The sequence below is a fragment of the Aquarana catesbeiana genome, linkage group LG02 (genome assembly GCF_042186555.1).
Source record: "Aquarana catesbeiana isolate 2022-GZ linkage group LG02, ASM4218655v1, whole genome shotgun sequence".
Classification (NCBI taxonomy): domain Eukaryota; kingdom Metazoa; phylum Chordata; class Amphibia; order Anura; family Ranidae; genus Aquarana; species Aquarana catesbeiana.
In genome coordinates this window covers 309795527-309818021 of record NC_133325.1, presented here as the reverse complement: position 1 = coordinate 309818021, position 22495 = coordinate 309795527, and the positions used below count along the sequence as shown (strand labels likewise).

At 42.4% G+C, this 22495-nt stretch overlaps 1 protein-coding gene across 1 annotated transcript in view; it reads left to right on the top strand.

The window, feature by feature from the left end:
- The window catches only part of CRACDL (CRACD like), a 93828-nt gene extending 87982 nt beyond the window's left edge, over positions 1–5846 (top strand). The window contains exon 11 of the mRNA XM_073614674.1: positions 5533–5846. Coding sequence (XP_073470775.1) covers positions 5533–5678 — 146 coding nt within the window. The 3' untranslated portion in view covers positions 5679–5846. The remainder of the gene's footprint in view (positions 1–5532) is intronic.
- The last annotated feature ends 16649 nt before the right edge of the window (positions 5847–22495 follow it).

Below are 22495 nucleotides of genomic sequence, written 5' to 3'. Positions count from 1 at the left end.
TGTTCTAGTGAGAACCCGTGGCCTTTTTTGGGTTAAAATGGTATTAAACCTAAAAATAAAAATGTAATATACTGCAATTTTTAGACATGGTGGCCGCATTTGTTTTCTTTTTTTAGTTTTCTCCTTTATTTTCACCTGGTGATCTGGTCAGTAGGTATGTTATTTTTCAACTTCCTTTATAAGTATGCAGCAAAAGTGACAGAGTGATGAGACTGACAAGGGTTTTTGCAATGGTCAACTTTTAAAAACCTTTTTCCCAAAAGAAAAAACAAAAGCTGTTGCTATAAGTGCTTAAAGCGGAAATAAACCCATTGATTTAATGGTTTCAAAAAACAGCTACATTCCCAGCATGCCAGAAATGCTAACTGCCACATTAGCTTGTGCTCTCAACCAAACTGTCAAACCATCACGTAGCTGATGTCATAACTGGTCACATGTGGAGCACCATGGCAGTTGCAGATCACAAAGAAGCAAAGATGGCAGCTTCCATTGCTGAAAAGGATAGGAGGGTCTAGTTCTGCTTTAAAATCTGTTCGTTGGAATTCGGCTTAAAAATGTTAGTAAAGTCAATCTAAATCTGCTAATCTAATGCCGCGTACACATGAGCGGTAATCCCGCCAGCAAAAGTCCGATGAGAGCTTTTGGTCCCAAAATGCAACCGTGTGTATCCTCCATCAGACTTTTGCTGGTGGAATTCCAGCCAGCAAAAGATTGAGAGCATGTTCTCAATTTTTCGTTCGGAAAAAGTTCCGATCTGAAATTCCGATCGTCTGTACCAATTCTGACGCGCAAAATTCCTACGCATGCTCAGAAACAATTCGATGCATGCTCGGAAGCATTTAGCTTCATTTTCTCGGCTCGTCGTAGTGTTGTACGTCACCGCATTCTTGACGGTCGAAAGTTCAGCGAATTTTTCTGTGCCCGTGTGTATGCAAGCCAAGCTTGAGCGGAATTCCATCGGAAAAACCATCCAAGATTTTTCTGACGGAAATTCCACTCGTGTGTACGCGGCCTAACACTACCCTCTCCCCAGACTGACAATGCTGCTTTCCAAAGGTGTCTCAATTGCTCCTAGGACAGGAAGTGCATTACTGACCATATCACCAGGTGAAAATAAAGGAAAAAAGCCTAAAAAAAAAACAAATGCAGCCACCACATTTGAAGATTGTTAAGCGGCAATACATTACACTGTAATTCTTGGGTTAAATACCATTTATCGTTAGCTTGGGGCTAAGGCTTAGGTTTAGTTTTGTCTTAGTGCACTTTATTGTCAAAAGTATTGGGACACCTGCCTTTACATGAACTTTAATGGCATCCCAGTCTTAGTCTGTAGGGTTCAATATTGAGTTGGCCCACCCTTTGCAGCTATAACAGCTTCAACTCCTCTGGGAAGGCCGTCCACAAGGTTTAGGAGTGTGTCTATGGGAATGTTTGACCATTCTTCCAGAAGCGCATTTGTGAGGTCAGGCACTGATGTTGGACGAGAAGGCCTGGCTCACAGTCTCCGCTCTAATTCAAAGGTATTCTACCAGGTTGAGGTGAGGACAGTCAAGTTTCTCCACCCCGAACTCGGTCATCCATGTCTTCATCAGCCTTGCTTTGTGCACTGGTCCTTTGTGGGAACAGTTTGGGGATGGCCCCTTCCTGTTCCAACATGGCTGCGCACCACTGCACAAAGCAAGGTCTATAAAGACATGGATGAGCGAGTTTGGGGTGAAGGAACTTGTCTGGCCTGCACAGTGTCCTGACCTCAACCTGAAAGAACACCTTTGGGATGAATTAGAGCAGAGACTGTGAGTGAGTCCTTCTTGTCCAACATCAGTGCCTGACCTCACAAATGCGCTTCTGGAAGAATGGTCAAACATTCCCATAGACACATTCCTTGTGGACAACCTTCCTAGAAGAGTTGAAGCTGTTATAGCTGCACGGGGTGGGCCAACTCAATATTGAACCCTACGGACTAAGACTGGGATGCCATTAAAGTTCATGTGCGTGTAAAGGCAGGTGTACCAATACTTTTGACAATATAGTGTATGTTAAATTTTAGTTCAGCACAGAATATAGCACTCTGCTACAGGCGCTACTGCTCATAAATCCTCTGACTATAGGTCTGGCTCCCAACAGTTGTTAGCTGTTCTATTGCTGGGTTTTTCCAAAAATGCTAGTTTCTTGGCTGTCAAGCTGATGCAAGAGCAAAGAACAGAGAGAAGCACACCGCTCCAGGCAAACTCAGGTGCAGGATGGATCACAGGTGCAGACCTCGGCACAGATACAGGCAATGGTAGACGTTTCACAAGCGATAGCTTGCTTGTTCACAACCAACAAGCAAGCTATCGCTTGTGAAACAACTACCATTGCCTGTATCTGTCTGACCCTTTTTTGATAATAAAGATGACATTGAGATAATTTGGAGTTCCAGTGTGCGACCAATTCCTTGTCCTAAGCTGATGCAAGAACTTCAATATTTTTTTGATGACTGCGTGTTATTGTTGGGAAATACACAAACCCTAGTGTTTTTTCAGTCCTGATTTTAATTCTTGGCCATACACAGTTATATATCTGAAGGTTCTCATTTATCCAGGTCATGGTATACAGTAGTCACATGGATTTGTTCTCTAATGCTAAAGTCATTCTGGTTCCTACTGCTCCGGCTCCCATTGTTCCTCCTGTGTTGGACAGTTCCTCAAAACTCCAGCTGCCTTCACTGCCCTTCTTTTCTGGTGTGGGAGCGGTGATCTGGTTCCAGTTCCAGTACATTGGGGCCCTGGTGAAGAAGCAAGCTGGGGCTTAGACACCACGCCCTGGCTTTCTACAAGGGCTCGCTACCATAGAAACATGACAGTGAAGATATGAATTGTTGTAAAATTGTTGGAGTAGGAATGTTAAATTGACTGTAAAGTCTTTTTTGGTATTGTACAGAGCGACCCTGAACCTCCTAATCTGTGGTCCCTGGCTAGCTCTCTGGGGTTCCTTCTCTTCTGTGTCTGCCCCCATAGCAAGCCACACCACTGTGTATGCATTGACATACAGCGTGTCTCAGCCCCACCCCCCGCTCACTAGATTTGACTTACAGCAGCAGAAACCAATGGCTCCCTCTGCTTTCAGCAAAGCTGATAAGAAGAGGGGAGAGAAGACCTGCAGCCAGGCACAGCACTGGATCAATATAGGTCTCAGGTAAGTTTGGGACAGACACAGTGCAAGTTTTTTTGCCTTAGTGCAGAGAATGAAGCAGTTTATGTGGAAATCAGATGGTGTTTAACACCTCAATACTGGGCACTTTCGCCCCCTTCCTTCCCAGACCAGTTTTCAGCGCTCTCGCACTTTTAATGACAATTACTCATGCCGCATACACACGAGCGGACTTTACGGCAGACTTTGCCCGGCGGACTTTTCGACGTACTTTACGACGGACTTTCTGAATGAACGGACTTGCCTACACACAATCCACCAAAGTCCGTCGAATTCGTACGTGATGACGTACGACCGGACTTAAATAAGGAAGTTCATAGCCAGTAGCCAGTAGCTGCCCTAGCGTGGCTTTTTGTCCGTCGAACTAGCATACAGACGAGCGGACTTTTCGACCGAACTCGAGTTTTCGACGGATTGATTTAAAACATGTTTCAAATCTAAGTCCATCCAACTTTTGAGAAAACAAAGTCCGCTGGAGCCCACACACGATCGAATTGTCCAACGAAATCCCGTCCAGCGGGCAAAGTCTGCCGTAAAGTCCGCTCGTGTGTACACGGCATTAGTCATGCTACGCTGTACCCAAATTACATTTTTATTATTTTGTTCGCACAAATAGAGCTTCCTTTTGGTGGTATTTATCCACGACTCTGTTTTTTTTTGCGATATAAGCGCAAAAAGAGTGGAAATTTGGAAAAAAAACAATATTTTCTTCTTTCTGTTTTAAAAGAAATCCAATCAAATCGAATTTTGTCATAAATTTAAGCCAGAATGTATTCTGCTACATGTTTTTGGTAAAAAAATTTCCGTTGAGTGTATAATAATTGGTTCGTATGTACGCAAATGATCATGTACAGATGTGCGCAGGTGATCACAGACATATGTGTGCAGATAATCATTGGGACATGTGATTTTAGTGGGACATATGTGGGGGACAGCTGTCTTTATTATTTGGGGACATGTGTTTTGGGGATTTGTGTTTTGGAGACATTGTGTGGGGGACATGTGTGTTTTACATTGTATGGGGACATGTGTTGTGACACTAGGTTGGCGATCAGTGAGTAAAAAGCTGTAAAAAACAGCTCATACTCACTGATCATCAGCCGGCTGCAGCCATCCCCTCTCCTCTCCTCACCGACAACTTCCGTGTGAGGAGAGGAGAGCTGATCGCCTAGCAACCGGCTCTGTGTTTACATCACATGACGGCTGTGATTGGACACAGCTGTCATGTGATCAGGAGGGCCAATCACAGAGCCCTCCTGCCGATCGGAGATGTGCCGTGTCCGGATGACACGAGCGCATCGGGATCGAGCCGCTGCATGGGCACGCGCGCGCAATCCCGCTCCTTCTGAGGGAAGTTCCTGAACGTCGACTCAGAAGGAGAGAGCGCCCACCCAGCTGTTTATGTACATTGGCGGGAAGTAGTTAATGACTCCACTTTTGTACAGGCAGTCCCCAAGTTATGAACACAATAAGGACTGTAGGTTTGTTCGTAAGTGGAATTTGTTCGTAAGTCGGAACACTGCATTTGTAAGTGTAACTTCCAGTCAGAAAACACTGCATTTGTAAGTGTAATTTCCGGTCGGAACACTGCATTTGTAAGTGTAACTTCCAGTCAGAAAACACTGCATTTGTAAGTGTAACTTCCAGTCAGAAAACACTGCATTTGTAAGTGTAATTTCCGGTCGGAACACTGCATTTGTAAGTGTAACTTCCAGTCAGAAAACACTGCATTTGTAAGTGTAACTTCCAGTCAGAAAACACTGCATTTGTAAGTGTAACTTCCAGTCAGAAAACACTGCATTTGTAAGTGTAACTTCCGGTTGGAACACTGCATTTGTAAGTGTAACTTTCGCCTGTGCATGGATGTGGGCTGTTCCGGGTTATGTTATCTGGGGACCTTCTGGCCATGCAGTACATGTAGTACTGCAGCGTGGGATGTGTCCGGAGGTGCTCAGAGGTATCCAGGACCAGAGTGGAGCACAAGCGGTCGGCATTTGAGGCTGTTCGTAAGTAGGAGTCGTTCGTAACTCAGGTGTTCGTAACTCGAGGACGGCCTGTATAGGGTTAGTTCTAGTTTGATGTAAATGGGCTGTTTCACGCCTCTCGTCAACCGGTTGTCCTCTCTGACCAGTTGGAAGAGGCTTGGATAAACTGCAAAATGTCTTGAATGTTACAAAACATATCCAGTTGAATGTGACTTCTACTAGCCATATGCAGTCATTGTAATTGTGTTAAATAGAAATAACTCTGTCTAATATGGATTAAGGCTTTTGAAGTTTGAAGAGAATAAATACATGCAGCACATAACACAGCTGTCACTATTCATTTATCTGTCCTTCACAGGTACACAGCTGTCCTTGCTAACAGAGAAAGAAGAAAAGGTTATAAGCAAGCGCCCAACCCTTTCTGTGTCTGAGGAACCATCGTGGATGGAGCTGGCTAAGAAGAAATCCCAGGCCTGGAGTGACATGCCACAGATCATTAAATAGGAGAAGAACGCACTCCTCTTTTGCGTTTATTACCCACAGTTGACTAGCTGCCAGCAGACCTTGTATAAGCACAAATACAACTGATCAAGGAACCTCCAGTAGTTTTACCAATCAGTGCTGTTACTAAAGGTGTAAAGAATATGTTAAATTATAGATCCATGAAGTGTAGGAGCTTCTATTTGTACATTTGTTTCTGAAGGTGTATGTTTAGAAAGTAAAATGGTTTTACCTTGCCCTAATTTTTTTTTAACAATGGACTCATTTTTTTGATTTTGCAAAAGATCGTGTGTGGCCTTAGGCTGTTTTCCCTGCTGTGCATGAGAATGTCAATGTAGAGAATTTGTTCCGTTATGCGTGTTCCCCACAGGAATTTTTTGCAAACTGCCCCTCTTCACTTTTCTGTACTGTATTCATACCAGTACACAAACGATCCTGTGCTAGACTAGGGTATGCAGGACCCACCCAAAAACAAGTTTTAAATCTAAATTAAAAAATGTTTTTGTACAAACCGTGTATTTTAATATATATAATACGTATACACTATATTACCAAAAGTATTGGGATGCCTGCCTTTACACTCACATGAGCTTTAATGGTATCCCAGTCTTAGTCCTTAGGGTTCAAAATTTAGTTGGCCCACCCTTTGCAGCTATACCAGCTTCAACTCTTCTGGGAAGGCTGTCCACAAGGTTTAGGAGTGTGTCTATGGGAATGTTTGACCATTCTTCCAGAAGCGCATTTGTGAGGTCAGGCACTGATGTTGGACGAGAAGGCCTGGCTCACAGTCTCCGCTCTAATTCAAAGGTATTCTACCAGGTTGAGGTGAGGACAGTCAAGTTTCTCCACCCCAAACTCGGTCATCCATGTCTTCATCAGCCTTGCTTTGTGCACTGGTCCAAATCATTTGGTGGAGAGGGAATTATGGTGTGGGGTTGTTTTTCAGGAGTTGGGCTTGGCCCCTTAGTTCCATTGAAGGTAATGCTTAAGGCCTCAGCATACCAAGACATTTTGAACAATCAAGAACAGTTTGGGGATTGCCCCTTCCTGTTCCACCAATGCACAACGCAAGGTCCATAAAGACATAGATGAGCGAGTTTGGGGTGGAGGAAATTGTCTGGCCTGCACAGTCCTGACCTCAACCCAATAGAACAGCTTTGGGATGAAACTGAGTGGAGACTATGAGCCAGGCCTTCTCGTCCACTTCAGAGCCTGACCTGACCTTCAGGGAGAATGCTCAAATATTCCAATAGACACACTCTTAAAACTTGTGGACAGCCTTCCCAGAGGAATTGAAGCTGTTATAGCTGTAAATGTGGGCCAACTCAGTATTAAACCCTACAGACTAAGACTGGGATGATTAAAGTTCATGTGTGTGTAAAGGCAGGAGTCACAATACTTTTTGTAATATAGTGTATACTTTACCTATCTGGGTGCTGGCTACAAGGTAAATAATCCAGCCATATTCAGGCAATTTCAACCAGATTGTGATATTAATATGACCAAACAGGTAAAATAATCCTACCACCAGCTTCTTTCAACATAATGCAAGGATTTTCAGGTAGTAGGTTTCCTTAAAGGGCTAGTTCACCTTTACCAAAAACTGCCTTTGCAGGTAATGGACATCTGTAGCTAAAATCAAACCATGCAGCCTTGATTAAAGTTGGATAATGCCCTTGCTATAGGTGCAGGCCATTTTCATACCTCCCAAAGACTGGGAGGACAAAAAACTTAAATAGACATCATCCCATCTGGCCTTGTTACTAGAATGTTGCTAAGACACCCCCAGCTGTTACTGCTCACCATCACAGGAGCAAGCTCTCCAACCCCTGCACAGGTGTGGTCCACTATCTCCTCCATTTCAGAATTGCTGAGATCAGAGCTACTGCCACGGGGAGAGAGAGAACATTCAAGAGGAAAAATTTGCACTGCATATAGCCTTAAGAAATGGTCACAGACAGATAACAGAAAATCTGTCAACATGCCAGCACGCTTGGAAGACAAAAAAAATAAATATTACTACATTTATGTGTCAGATGTTGGGATTCACCAGTGTCCATCAATGGAATCTCTGGTAGGTGTAGAGACGATTTTTAGGAAGAATGAAAACTCCCTATTGGGAAATCTGTATAGTAACATGGAGGGGATCCAATCTCCCACTCCCAATCTCTCTGTATAGTAACATTGAGGGTAACCTATATACTACAGCCCTCAGGAAAAAAAATTGGGTTACTAGCTAAAAAGAAAACTCTGTGTTACTGTTGCAACACCCCGAGAAGATGACATTTCTAGACTGGCTAGTTCCACAACGGACCCCGAAAGTAAGCAGCAATCTGATAGCTGTCAGCTGCTGTGGGTCGTACTGTAAGGCCATTGTATGCTTGAGGCCTAGTTGAAGTTTCAGCCACTGTGAATCAAGTTGTTAGCTCAATGCTTGTATTATCCTTAGTGACCATGTGCTTATGTTAAAGAACAGTAGTGCCGTTTCTTTACATACATTGGGCGACACACAAGAAAGTGTTTTTGAGTTAGTATTTTCAGTTTATGAACAGCTTTTTTTTTTAATTGCACAGTCCTGTTTATATTTTATCTACGTTTACATGCAGGCCAAAATGTTCAGCAAGACTGACAGTGACAGGGATTAGGATAAATTATAACACATAACTGCCAAGGGAGTTTTAGCAGTTGCAGTTTTTTAAAAGACCTAAACAAGTACAATAAACGAATGGTGTTTCGAACAGTGTCTGAAAGAAAGCGCTTCTGACAGTGTTATCAATTTTCCCAGTTCCTGTCACTTTTGCTTGACAGCTTGGTCTACATGTACAACTAAAAGGTGGAAAAAATATAAATACGGGCATATGTAATGGAATATACTGAATATCTAATGCCCCGTACACATGATCGGATTTTCCAACAACAAATGTTGGATGTGAGCTTGTTGGTGGAAAGTCCGACCGTGTGTATGCTCCATCCAACATTTGTTGTCAGACTTTCCACCAACAAATGTTGGCTAGCAGGTTCTCAAATTTTCCGCCCAAAAAATTTTTGTTGTCGGACTTTCCGATCGTGTGTACACAAGTCCGCCGCACAAAAGTTCACCCATGCTTGGAAGCAGAAGCGGTTGGTCTTGTAAACTAGAATTCCTAATGGAGAAGTAACATTTGTGAAGTGGTAAATAAGGAAATCTCCAAATGTAGCGCACAATTCTCTTCTTCTTTAATGGGATAATAATGAAGCTGCTTTGCTGGTGATACTGATGGAGATATTGCAAACAACATTTTCAAAGGCTTTTTTTTTCAAGTGATATCAAGAATAATAATAATAATAGCGCAAAATAAAAACCGCAAAAAGAAAAGCGCGAATCAACACTCACCAAACTTCTACTAACACGAAATTAGCAGAAGGAGCCCAAGGGGTGGCGTTAAAGAGCTGAAAAACCATGTAGTATGTCTAGTACGTCATAATTGTTGGCCAACATTTTTTGTGACTGTGTGTATGCACACAGGTTGAAGCCAACAACCTTCGAACAAAATTCCACGGTTTTTGGTTGTCGGAAAGTCAGATCGCGTGTACGGGGCATTACTCTAAAGGCCCGTATATACAATCTGAAAATCAGAAGGTAAATTTCGTCCGACGAACAATCTGACAATCTTTCAGATCGTTAGTATGGTGCTTTCGACAGCCGATTCTGTTTTTTCCTCAGACAAAAGCTGGATGTGCAGACTATATAATTTTTGTCGGATGTGAACACAATGTCCGATTTTGGTTTAATTAGTGCGGTTTTAGTACGAAAAAAATCGTAAGAGCAAGACTACGCATACTCAGAATTAAAAGAACACATACAAAACTATTCAACACATTACATCACTTCTGAAGTTGAATTCTGTCGTATGAGAATTTTTGTATGGTGAGTAACCTCTTCACTTTCGACATGAGACTAGCATGCAACAAAAAAACGGAAGAACAGTCGCCCGAAAATCTGATCGTGTGTACGAGGCTTTACTGTGTGGATCCTGATTTGCTGACATCACTGTCCCTAATAAAGTAAGAGAGCAGTGGATATGCTTATATTTTCTCTGTTCATTTTTTAATGACATAACCAGGAAGTCAATCCTACATTAGATCATACATTTTTGTACACTGTATTACCATGGTTTTTTTAAGTGTCACAGTAATACAATTACATTTGGAAACCACAGATTTTAGAATGGCAAAGCAAAGAAAAGGCCAAGGTATACCTTCATATACAGTAGCTTAAGTCTATACCTCAGTAACCTATTATTAGCTCAGTATTGTATGTATTTAATCTACAAAAAGGGATCAAATTTGGTGTTATCTAATGCTGTACAGATTACTGATGTACAATATAGATGTAAATATTTGATAAAATATGAGTCAGGTTTTATAGTGTCATAAGTGTATATTAGTTTGCCCTGAATTATTGTATCAATCAACTTGTTTTATACAAGAAAGTAATAAAAGAAATTATTAGACAACAGTGTTCATTATGTGTGCATTCTAGTACCCACATGCCATGTTTTTTACCTTTATCATTCCATAGTTGCCAACATTTTAAAGCAATGTACCATGCTACTTTTTTGGCTGAAAGGATTTTATTAACCACAATACTGTCTAAGAGGCCTGTCGAGCAATACAGTTCTATAAGGACTTTACCAGTTTAAATATACCTTTCTGCATTCATAAGTACATTTTGCAGGACATAGGATTAATGCAGAACAAGCAGACAGCTCATATATATGTGTAAATGGGAAATATTACTGCGCTAACTCAAAAAGTGGAAAGCTGCTACATAATAATGTGACTTAAAATTGTAAACAGTGAATGATGGAAAATTTAGCGCTAAATAGCAAACATGTATAACAATATACACATAATGACTAGGTGATAATAAATCAATCACACAAAAAAATAAAAAATGAATAGAAATGTAAATGAAAAAAGTCCAATGAGTGGGAAGGTCCTGGAGAGGACCAGTGTAGGTCCACCACCGGATGATGGTTACTCAGGGATGGAATACACTGGCTCTATCCGGCATGTAGAGCATCAAGGATGGTACATCTTCAACCTGAGGGATAAGTATATCTACTCTTACCGGAAAAGGTGGACTCGAATGTCAGCGACAGCAAGTCAGTCATGCAGGGGTGCCAAGGTCGGCAAATCAACAGAAGGAAACCAAGGACCTCCAAATACAACTCCAAGGCAGCCAAACAGGAACTCGGATGTGAGGAACACCAAGGCTGGTACTCAGGAGTTGAAAACCAGGTTGGACGGCCAAAGAACTCACTGCAAACCACAGGTGGCCTGACGCAGGACCAAAAAAAAAAAATCCAGGCCACCTGTGGATTGCAGTGAGTTCTTTGGCCGTCTAGCCTGGTTTTCAATGCCTGAGTTCCAGCCTTGGTGTTCCTCATGTCTGAGTTCCAGTTTGGCGGTTACCTACACATCCCTTGGAGTCATATTTGGAGGTCCTTGGTTTCCTTGAAGATCTATCGATTTGCTGATCTTGGCACCCCCGCTTGACTGACTCGCTGTTGCTGAAATTTGAGTCCACCTTTTTCCAGTAAGAGTAGAAGGTTGAAGATGTACCATCCTTGATGCTCTACATGCCGGATAGAGCCAGTGTATTCCATCCCTGAGTAACCACCATCCGGTGGTGGACTTACACCGGTCCTATTCCGGGACCTTCCCTTCATTGGACTTTTTTCAGTCACATTTCTATTCATTTTTGATTTTTTCGTGTGATTGATTTCTTATCACCTAGTCATTATGTGTATATTGTTATATATGTTTACTATTTATCGCTATATTTTCCATCATTCACAGCTCATATATATGAATTTTAAAACAGTTAAACTTCTCATATACGAGCTGTTTTACCCGCCAAATAGCTGTTTAGCAAGCCTCCTGATTAATACACCTGCTATACTGCACAACCAGGTAGATGACTCTACTATTTATTTCCTTATAGAGCTTAACAGCTTACTAAGTAACCTTTCCTGTTTACGCTATAAAAATTGTCCAATGAGCAGGCTAGAAGTGACATGTAAAGCTGGACCAAAAATAAGGATGTCATCTGCTCTTTTGTGTGGTGTGTTAAAGTCATGAGAGACACAAGAGAGGCTGAATAGAATTACAAACACTTTTTCCCAAAAGAAAACGATTTTATATATACATGTTTTAGGCATTTGCTGGAGCTCTAATATAATGGTTAGTAGGACTTAAAGTGGTTTTAAAGTCTCAAGATTTTTCACCTCAATGCATTCTATGCATTGAGGTGAAAAACCTTCTTTGTTGCAGCTGCCCCCAGAGCCCCCCTTTTTCTTACCTGAGCCCATTCGATCCAGCGTTGTGCATGAGCCCAGCTCCAGCTGCTGTCTCTCTCCTCATTGAACAGATTGATAGCAGTGGGAGCCATTGGGTCCTGCTACTGTCAGTCAAATCCAGTGACGCGGGGGGCGGGGCCGAGTCTGTGTCAATGGACGCAGCAGTGGGACTCGGGAACGAGCCCGCATGGGTGCCCCCATGGAAAGCGGCTTTCCTCGGGGGCACCCGATGAAGGGAAGGAGCCAGGCACACCAGCGGGGCACCCCAGAAGAGGAGGATTGGGGCTGCTCTGTGCAAAACCCTTCCACAGAGCAGGTAAGTATACCATGTTTGTTATTTTTATTTTAAAAAAAAAAGCAAATCTTTACAATCACGTTAAAGAGACACTGTTGTCAGTTAACACTTATCAGGGTGCTCACTTGAAAATTGAAAATAGCACTTACTAATGTTGTACTTGCTATACTAATTCAGTATGTCTTATGTCAGTAATAGCCCTGTAGTTTTCTATATACTCCAACACTTTTCAGAGGGCTTTCTGTACTATGCCCTGAACCGGTCCTAACATCACCAAAGTGACCAGCTGCAGTCTGTGAAGCTTCCAACATCTGCAGCTGTGTGCGGTAGAGTGGTGCCTTTGCATTATTTATTACAGGTACTTATATAGTGCCATCAATTTACACAGTGCTTTACGCATACAGTATATATTAGTATACATTCACATCAGTCCCTGCCCTCCAGGGGCTTGAGTTCACATGCTTGGCACAGGCAGAGAGACATCAGCCTGTCGCTCACAGAGTGCTTAAGGCTTCTCAGGCAGCAGCCAGTCACCCTGGTGTGCCAGAAGGGGGGAAGGAGCATTGTGGGCTGTCCAGAATTGTCAGAGGTTGACGAAAATTAGTGCTTGGTGCCAGAGTCTGCACAAAGCAGTGTAAGATGGGTTGCTCCTTTTCCCAGGAGTAGAGGATGCGAGGCTCCAAGAGTTAAACGGCGTGGAGCTGGGAAGATGACGCAGCAAGGAAGCGGGAGTCAAGAAAGGAAGGAAGCGTGGTCCCCAAGGGTCAAGTGTGATCAAGAGAAAAGGCTGGCACTTGACTGGAGCAGCTGACAAGCGCAGGAACAAAGGAGGTGGAACCAGGAATACAATAGGCACAGACACTGTGTAGAGAAAGAGGTTTCTTGATTGTTGCCTGCAAGGACTGCAGAAGATATATTGTAGTTAGATCCACTGCTGGGAGCTGAGTCTGTGATGTAGAGTTTAGGGAGATGGTCTTATGAACAGTAGCCTATGAGCTTAAGCCCTGGAGGAATGACAATTTTACAATTGCAACAGGGTTTTAGAAACTGTTGCTTTGCTGGAGTTGCTTTGGTGGTTTTACCACTGGAGTTAAAAAAAAAGGGAAAGCGGAAATATTGTTTGATATAGAAGATTTTGAGCAGAAGTAGCCACCTGCAGGCAATGGGATACACAATGTTGCACATACCTAATGTATATGGAGCTGTGTTCTTTTTTTTTTTTTCACCAAACTTCAGCTTTAACTTTGCTAGATTTTTTCCCAATTATGTAGAGAGGAGCTAAGATGTAGGGAGTTTGATTTCTGAAATGCTTACATATATCATGCATGTGATAAACAATTTGTCAAACACATCAGTGGTGATTGTAAGGATACTCAGATATCTCATGCTGACATGCATGCAGACAAATACTTCATTCAATTCCAAACATGTCCTAAGTGACAATAGATGCATAGCAGATGCATTGTCCAGGAGTAGATGAGAAGCATTTTAAAAGCTAGTTCACAATGTACAGCCGTGGCCAAAACTTGTGAGAATGACACAAATATTAATTTTCACAAAGTCTGCTGCTTCAGGGTTTTTAGATCTTTTTGTCAGATGTTACTATGGTATAGTGAAGTATAATTACAAGCATTTCATAAGTGTCAATGGCTTTTATTACATTAACTTTATGCAAAGAGTCAATATTTGCAGTGTTAAACCTTCTTTTTGAAGATCTTTGCAATTCGCCCTGGAATGCTGTCAATCAACAGAATTTGTGGGGGGTTTTTGTTCATTCGCCTCTTGAGGATTGACCACAAGTTCTCCATAGGATTGAGTTTCCTGGTGAGTTTCCTGGCCCAAAATTTCGATGTTTTGTTCCCCAAGCCACCTAGTTATCACTTTTGCCTTAATGGCAAGGTGCTCCATCATGCTGGAAAAGGCATTATTCCTCACCAAACTGTTCTTGGTTTTGTACCATTCTTTATTCATGGCTGTGTTCTTAGGCAAAATTGTGAGTGAGCCCACTGTCTTGACTGAGAAGCAACCCCACACATGAATGGTTTCAGGATACTTTACTGTTGGCATGACACAGTACTGATGGTAGTGCTCACCTTTTCTTCTCCGGACAAGGTTTTTTTCCAGATGCGCCAAACAATTGGACAGGGGATTCATCAGAGAAAATTACTTTACCCTAATCTTCAGCATTTCTATCCCTGTACCTTTTGCAGAATATCAGTCTGTCCCTGATGTTTTTCCTGGAGAGAAGTGGCTTCTTTGCTGCCCTTCTTGACACCAGGCCATCCTCCAAAAGTCTTCGCCTCACTGTGCGTGCAGATGCACTCACACCTGCCTGCTGCCATTCCTGAACAAGCTTTGCACTAGTGGTGCCCCGATCCCGCAGCTGAATCAACTGTAGGAGACGGTACTGGCGCTTGCTGAAGTTTCTTGTGCGCCCTGAAGCCTTCTTCACAAATGCAGTGGAAATTATTTTTTATGGGTTAAGTTAATTTTCATGGCAAAGAGGGACTTTGCAATTATTTGCAATTCATCTGATCAATCTTCATAACATTATGGAGTATATGCAAATTGCATCATAAAAACTGAGGCAACAGACTTTTATTCTCAAACCTTTTGGCCACAGCTGTACACAGGCATGGCCTAAAATGTCCGGAATGTATTTAGAGGCTCATGGCCTCGTCCCGGAAGAACTGGGAGTAGTCCTTGGCACTGAATACATGGGCAACTTACAGAATGGAGTAAGATGCTCACCTTCCACAGCACTTTGGGACGCTAAAGAGAGATGTATTACCATGCATATTTATGGGCCATGAGGGGAAGAAGCTTTTTAATGTTGTTTCCTAATGGCCTTTGCTTGGGCTAGTAGGGTTGGCAGGCTTTTGGCCCACAGCATCACAGGATAGTGATGTGTCCATATCACTGGAGGTGACCAAACAAGCAGAGGAGCATGACTAGTATTCAGCAGAAGAGGTTAAAGTAGAACTGTGGGCAAAACTTTTTATTTATTTTTGGATAGAGTAAGAGAGGGTTATAACCACTCATCAGATTTTTTTTGCCATCTCTGTCCCATTGCAGAGATTTCACCTCACTTCTTGTCCCATAGCCAAACAGGAAGTGAGAGTAAATACCTGCAAACTAAGGCAATTTTTGGAGACCCCCAGGCCATCAGAACTAGTGTCTCCATTGGAAGATGTCCCCTCTATTACTTTTCTGAGGACAACCCAAAATTTGGTATTTTCTTTTACTTTTACTTTCAATGATAATGGTAAACAGGCTAAATTGAAAGGATGAATCTCCCTAACAGGGACACAGACATAAATACAACACTGATAGGCGTTCTAATCCATCTCTACTCTATCCTAAACTAAAAAAAAAGTTTTGCCTTTAGTTATACTTTAGGGCTCTTGCCCAGTCAAAGTGGTAAAGCAATAATTTGAGATCAAGAGTGGAGGAGGTTTTCAGTATCGTGGACACAAGGATGATACCGCAATAACTATATACCAATTTGCAGCCATGCTGAAATTGTACTTAACACAGGTAGGTTTGAATACCAACCTCTTTTGCATACACCTATTGAAAATTGGGGCTGCCACCTCTTTATTGGCCAGTAGGAGGTCAGTGGAGGACATTAGAACAGCCAGGAAACATAGGGCAGGGACTTACATACAGGGAATGCAGATGCTTGATTGATGGACTTTTTACTGGAGAGTAGTTCTTTGGGAGCCAAAGAAGTTATTCTTTGAGGATGGATGCAGTGGCAGCTGATGCTCAAAATTTTTTGGGGGGGCGCAAACAAACTGAAAAAAAAAACATCAATTGCAGCCACTGTGCCCATCAAGCGCAGCCACTGTGCCCATCAAACGCAGCCATTGTGACAACAAACGCAGCCACTGTGCCCATCAAGCGCAGCCACTGTGCCCATCAAAAACAGCCACTGTGCCATCAAATGCAGCCACTGTACCCATAAATTGCTGCAACTGGGCCATCAAACGCAGGCACTGTACCCATCAATTGCTGCCAGTGTGCCCATCAATTGCTGCCACTGTGCCCAACAATTGCCGCTACTGTGCCCCATCAATTGCTGCCAGTGTGCCCCTTCAATTGCTGCCAGTGTGCCCATCAATTGCTGCCAGTGTGCCTATCAATTGCTGCCAGTGTGCCCCATCAATTGCTGCCAGTGTGCCCATCAGTTGGCACTACTGTGCCCCATCAATTGCTGCCAGTGTGGCCATCAATTGCCACTACTGTGCCCCATCAAATGCTGCCAGTGTGCATCGATCGGGAGTTGGGACTTATCTGTCTCGCAGCGGGTCATTGTGGTGTCCTCCACGTCCACGCTCCTTGATGTCTCCGGTCCTCTCTATCAGGCGTCCAATCACAGTGCCTGTTGTTTCAGCCAATCAGGTGACAGGTAACCAGACCCGAGCACCTGATTGGCTGAGTGGCGGCTCAGTGTTCCTAACACAACACTGAGTAAACAGTGAATGCACAGCATTGCGCCCGCTGTTTACCATTTTGGACGCCTATTAGAGCCCATGGCTCTAATCGGGCGCTTCCAAAAAAACCCTTCTGCTGTAATTCTGTAATGGTAGGTTAATTGGATCCTGTCTAAATTGTCCCTAGTATGTATGAATGTGAGTTAGGGACCTTAGATTGTAAGCTCCTTGAGGGTAGGGACTGATGTGAATGTACAATGTATATGTAAAGCGCTGCGTAAATTGACGGCGCTATATAAGTACCTGAAATAAATAAAAATAAAATAAATAAATAATTCAGGTGCCCGGCAGCCGACAGGGGGGCGGACACTTGAATAGGGGGCAGCAGCAATGCAATGCATGAATCTTTCTATGGTGAGAGAGAGGTGACAGGAGAGAGGGGGCGGCGCCCCCGCGCCCATTATGGACGCACCGCCACTGGTTGGATGTCTCACTGATCTCTCATTTTAGGACCTAAAGAAAGGGAAGTGTTTGAATTTTGGGCCACATGTTCAACTGGGCACACCAGAGGGCCAAGGAATAAAGTTACACCAGACATCTGGGGTTAGAGCAAAATAGCTTGCAAATTCACTAGCTCAGCAAAAGGGGTCTAGAATGGGGAAATGAGTGGGCTTGATCCACACTGGCAGTAATGACCGTTTGAGCAGGTATTTGGTGGACCTGATATCTGACATAAAAGTAGTTATATATGGGGTCTTGAAGAGGTAGCTGGGCATGAAATTATTCCGGTCCAGAGTCAGCAGAGTCACCAGAAGGTCAAGTTGGGGAGAAGCATCTATTACAGCAATAGAGAGGTCTAGGAGAGAAGGGAATGTGGCAAATGGTTGTTTCTTTGAAGATGGTGTGCACATCTTCGATATATGGGCCTGGGTATTTTTAACAATAGAGTACAGGGCAAACTAGAGATATGGTAGTCTCACTATTGGTGAGTTGGGGTACAACAGGGGGATAATTAGATGGGGAAAGAAGGGACAGAGCCCTACTTTGCTTTTGCCAGGGCAGTGCAAATACCCCCCAAGTTATCCTTTTTTGGAAAGTAGATAGTCTAAGGTATTTAGTAAGAGGCACGGCGAGTTTTTTGAAGTTGTAATTTTTTTGTCGTAATTTTTTGGAAAATTAACAAATCCAATTATTTTTTCACAAAGTTGTCATTTTAACAAGTTATTTCTCACTCACAGCATCAGCATACATACGGTTACAATTCTGCTACTTTTTTATGTGGATACCACATGTGTGAGACAACCTAGACACATAGAGGGGCTTTTAAATTTAAGATGCACCTTTGGGCTTTCAAGAAGATTAAACTATGCAACTAAGTTCCTGACTACATACCATATTTGAAAATGCAGGAAAGATAATCCTTTTTTTTTTCACACAAAGTTGTCATTTAATAAAATATTCCTAACACAGATCATAGACATACTTAGAATTACACCCCAACACACATTCTGCTACTCCTGACTATGGCGATACCACATGTGTGAGACTTTTTCACAACCTAGCTACACAGAGAGGCCCAAAATCCAAGGAGCACCTTCAGTCGTTCCAGGGCTATAAATTATGCATCAGGAGCACCAGGACAGTGGAAAAACACACAAAATGACCCTATTTTGGAAAGCAAACACCCCAATGAATTTTCTAAGACACATGGAGTGTCTTGCAAACTCAAAAGAGTTTTTTAGACTTTATTTTTTTTTTTTTACACAAGTTTCTGGAAAATGAAAATTGGTCCTTATGGTGACACTATGACTGGTGTGGCTGTGGTCAGGGACACAGGGACTGGTATGGTGGGGATCAGGGACACTTGGATTGGTGTGGAGGTAATCTGGGACACTGTGACTAATGTGATAGTAATCAGGGACACTGTGACTGGTGCAGCGGTGATTAGGGACACTAACTAGCAGCAATGGTCTGGTGACATTGTACTGATGTGGCGGTGATCAGAGACAATGGCTGGCGGCACTGACATACATTAGTATCAAACCAGCCAGCCATTGTACATGATCACCACTACAGAAGTACATTGTCGCCACAGATATTTGCAGAGGCACTTCATAATCAGGAATTATGTCAGCACTATAGGCAACTGGTCAATTCCTGTAATCAGGTGCTAAAAATTAAAAACTGACCTTTTTACACTGCAGTCATCAGTTTAGAGGTACAGCACAAGCAATACCTTTAAATGTTCAATTTTAGTATACTATAACTAGAGATGAGCTTCAGTGTCCTCCAAACTCATTTCTAACCCAAATGTTGCTTTTTTGTGTTCCAATAGAACGACTCCACCTTAGCTCACTGGAGTACAAAAAAGCAGGAGTTTAGAGCATGGGTTAGAGAGATGAGATTTGAGGATGCCCAAATTCATCTCTAATTATAATCTTGCAGTGATAAGGACTAAAAGAAGGGAAAATAAAATGTTCTTTGGAGAAATTAGTGCAGAGATGGTGAGAGAATAGGATGATAGGAAATAAAATGAACTGAAAGACAACCAATAGTTTATGGTATAAAGAGGCCAAATGACCTAATGTAAGAGGGGATAAAGGAAGAAAGTGCAGCAGTAAATAAGTATAGGGCACATTTTCTCAACAAGTTAATCTTGTCCGTTAACAGGGTTTTCAAGAAGCCAGCACTGGGATTAGTTTAATGATATTTTACATGTGCGATAAATAAGTGGCAATAAATGTTGAATAGTATGTATACTGTATCTCATTTATGAGATGAATGGATTTATTCAATGACTGGCTTTTTGTACTGTATGATAATGCTGGCAGCAAGATCTCCTCCATCATATTTCAGGGTGCTCCCCTTTTTAAGGTGGGCAGACCACATACCCAACTATTGCTTGTCACTATACCTTTTGGTAAGAACATCGCTGGTGGGTGGTTTCTTGGGTAGGGATTGGCCCTCCTCTCCTAGGGGGCCGGCTGGTGTGTGGTGTATTGCTCAGTCTGGCTTTAATTTTGTAGACCCTTACCACAAGTCTGTGGCTCCTGGTTTTTGGGGATAATCTTCCTAGTGGAGTATAATATGGTGGTTCTTATTCTTAGTAAACCCTTTGTCTTTACAACCACTGGCTGATTTCTATCCGCTGATGAAAGCAGGCGTATTTATGATATAACAGCATGGATTGCTGCTACAACTATCTGAAAAAAGCATTAATTTTTTTTTTTTAACTGAAATGAATCAGATTGGGGTGCTGCTTCTACGATAGCAATAAAGTTACAAAAAGAAAAAAGTTTTAAAAGTAAAAGACTGTTTAAAGATGAATAAAATACTGTTAACATTAACACTGATGAGCTGTAAACGCTTTCAGAGCATCACCTTGGGGAATCATAGTTTGTCCCTGTTTCATGAACATGTGCAATTTTAAGCGTAACATGTTTGGTATCTATTTACTCTACTCCACATCATACTTTTATATTTTGTAAAAAACTAATTGGTAATTTATGATGTTTGTATGCACTAAAATTAATTTGCGTGTATTTCTTATTGAAAATATGGGTTTGATTAAAAGTTGTGCTAATATTGTGTGACATAAAAATTTGCAGAAAAATGGCTTCCACCCGCAGCAAAAATTCCCCCTGCAAAAACCCCCACCAGAGAAATTCCCCCCTTTCCTATCAAAACCACCCCACAAGCAAAAACTCTTCCCCAGCAAAACCTCCCACCATCAACTCCCCCGTCAAAGCAAACTCCCCCAAACCGCAACCTATTTCCCTTTTCTCAGCAGATCCCCTCCTTTCAATAGATCTCAGATACAGTGGTGCTTGGCAGAGTGAGGGAAGTCCCTCTTAAAGGAGTTAAAGGCAGAAGGTTTTTTATCTTAACGCATTCTATGCATTAAGATAAAAAAACCTTCTGTGTGTAGCAGCCTCCTCAGCACCCCCTAATTACTTACCTGAGCCCCAACTCTCTTCAGCGATGTCCACGAGTGTCTTAGCCAACTCTCCTTCTGATTGGCTGAGACACAGCAGTGGGGCCATTGGCTCCCATGGCTGTCAGTCAAAGTCAGTTAGCCAATCAGGGGAAAGAGGGGTGGGGCTGGGTTGGGCTCCTTGTCTGAATGGACACATGGAGCTGTGACTCAGCTTGGGTGCAACCAAAGCAAGGAGGGAGGGGCTAGGAGCAGCGAAGAGGGACCCGAGAAGAGGAGGATACAGGCTGCTCTGTGCAAAACCAACTGCAACAGAGCAGGTAAGTATAACATGTTTGTTATTAAAAAAAAAAATGTGACTTTTCAATCACTTTAAGTTTCCCTCAATGTTGTCATGTAACACATTGGAACTGAGGAGGATCTTAGGAGAGCTTGGTTTTGTGTTGCCTCTGTATGTGAGGTCTGACAAAGCTGCCAGGGATGGTCCTGCAAAGCTTACAGAGCAATGTGCTTGCAGCAGGGGGTGCAGTCCTACAGCACCCCCAGCTTGGCTTTACCTGGGTCAGACCCTTCACAACAGGTACACCACTGCAGTCTGGTAAGAATTTGTGGACTATAAGACCGTCTGAACATAACTACACATTTTGTCAGGTGAAACAGTTCACATTTATGATGCGGTTCTCAACTATTTGGCTGGGGTTCTAACTTACAGTAGGTATTAGCATTGAATTTTTTCTTTAATATGTAGGGACAAATGAGTCATTATTATACGATCATGCCACAGCTAAGGTCAGATTGTTACTTACAATGCTGCACAACATTTTTAAAAGCATCTACACAGCCATGATGAAAGTACGTAATTCTTTTAATAGATATTGATTTTGCAAGCCTCTGAAGGAGGGAATTGTTTATAAGGCACTGGAATGCAGTTTTATCAGTGATATCAGACATCATTTCATTTTAAATTACTTTTTTTTTCATTTTCTGCCTCTGACATATATTTCATGTCATTTGTGTACTCTTTTCTAATATATGGTGGAATGTAATCTCTGTTCCCAAATTAGGTGTGAGAAGTTTTCAGTGTCATAAGCATAACACATGTACACTTTCTAATGGCATGTAATAGGTTTCCAGTAACATCTGTTTGTGAACACTAAATGACACTATAACAAGTAACATTATAGGTTAATTATTGATACACTGACCTGTTACAGTGCCAGCTGCTGTTCATCATATAATGTAATGAGTTCAATTCCTACTTTTTACAATGTAATGTTTCAGTTCTTGATATCTGTAGAAAGGACACAAGAAATGTGTTGCTGCATCAGTATATATTCAGTATCTAACTAGAACAAGGCAGATTGCCTCACTCCCTGAATTTTTTTTTGTAAAAACTGCACAGACTGTCCACACTATACAAATCCTGTATAGGAAACCAGGTCTTTTGCTGCAAACAAGAAGCTTCCAGGGAATGATTTCAATACTCTGCACAACAGGTTATGGGTCCCAGCGCACCCAGGCATTGGAGAGGATACCCCAGCATCACCCAGGCACTGGAAAGAGAACTCTGAAACTCAGTGAGTGCTGTATACAAGCTACTGAAAAATGGTAAGTGGTTCAGATGTGAAGTTTACAATAGCAAAGCTGAACAATGCCAATTACCAGCTGTGGAAGTTCAAATTACAAATGCGTCTCAGTAAGATTGACTTGTGGCAAGTGCTGAGTACAGACAGACCCACAAATGGAGAGACGGAGGACTGGGACAGGAAGGATAGACAGGCAAAAGTGACTATAAACTTGTTAGTGGAAGG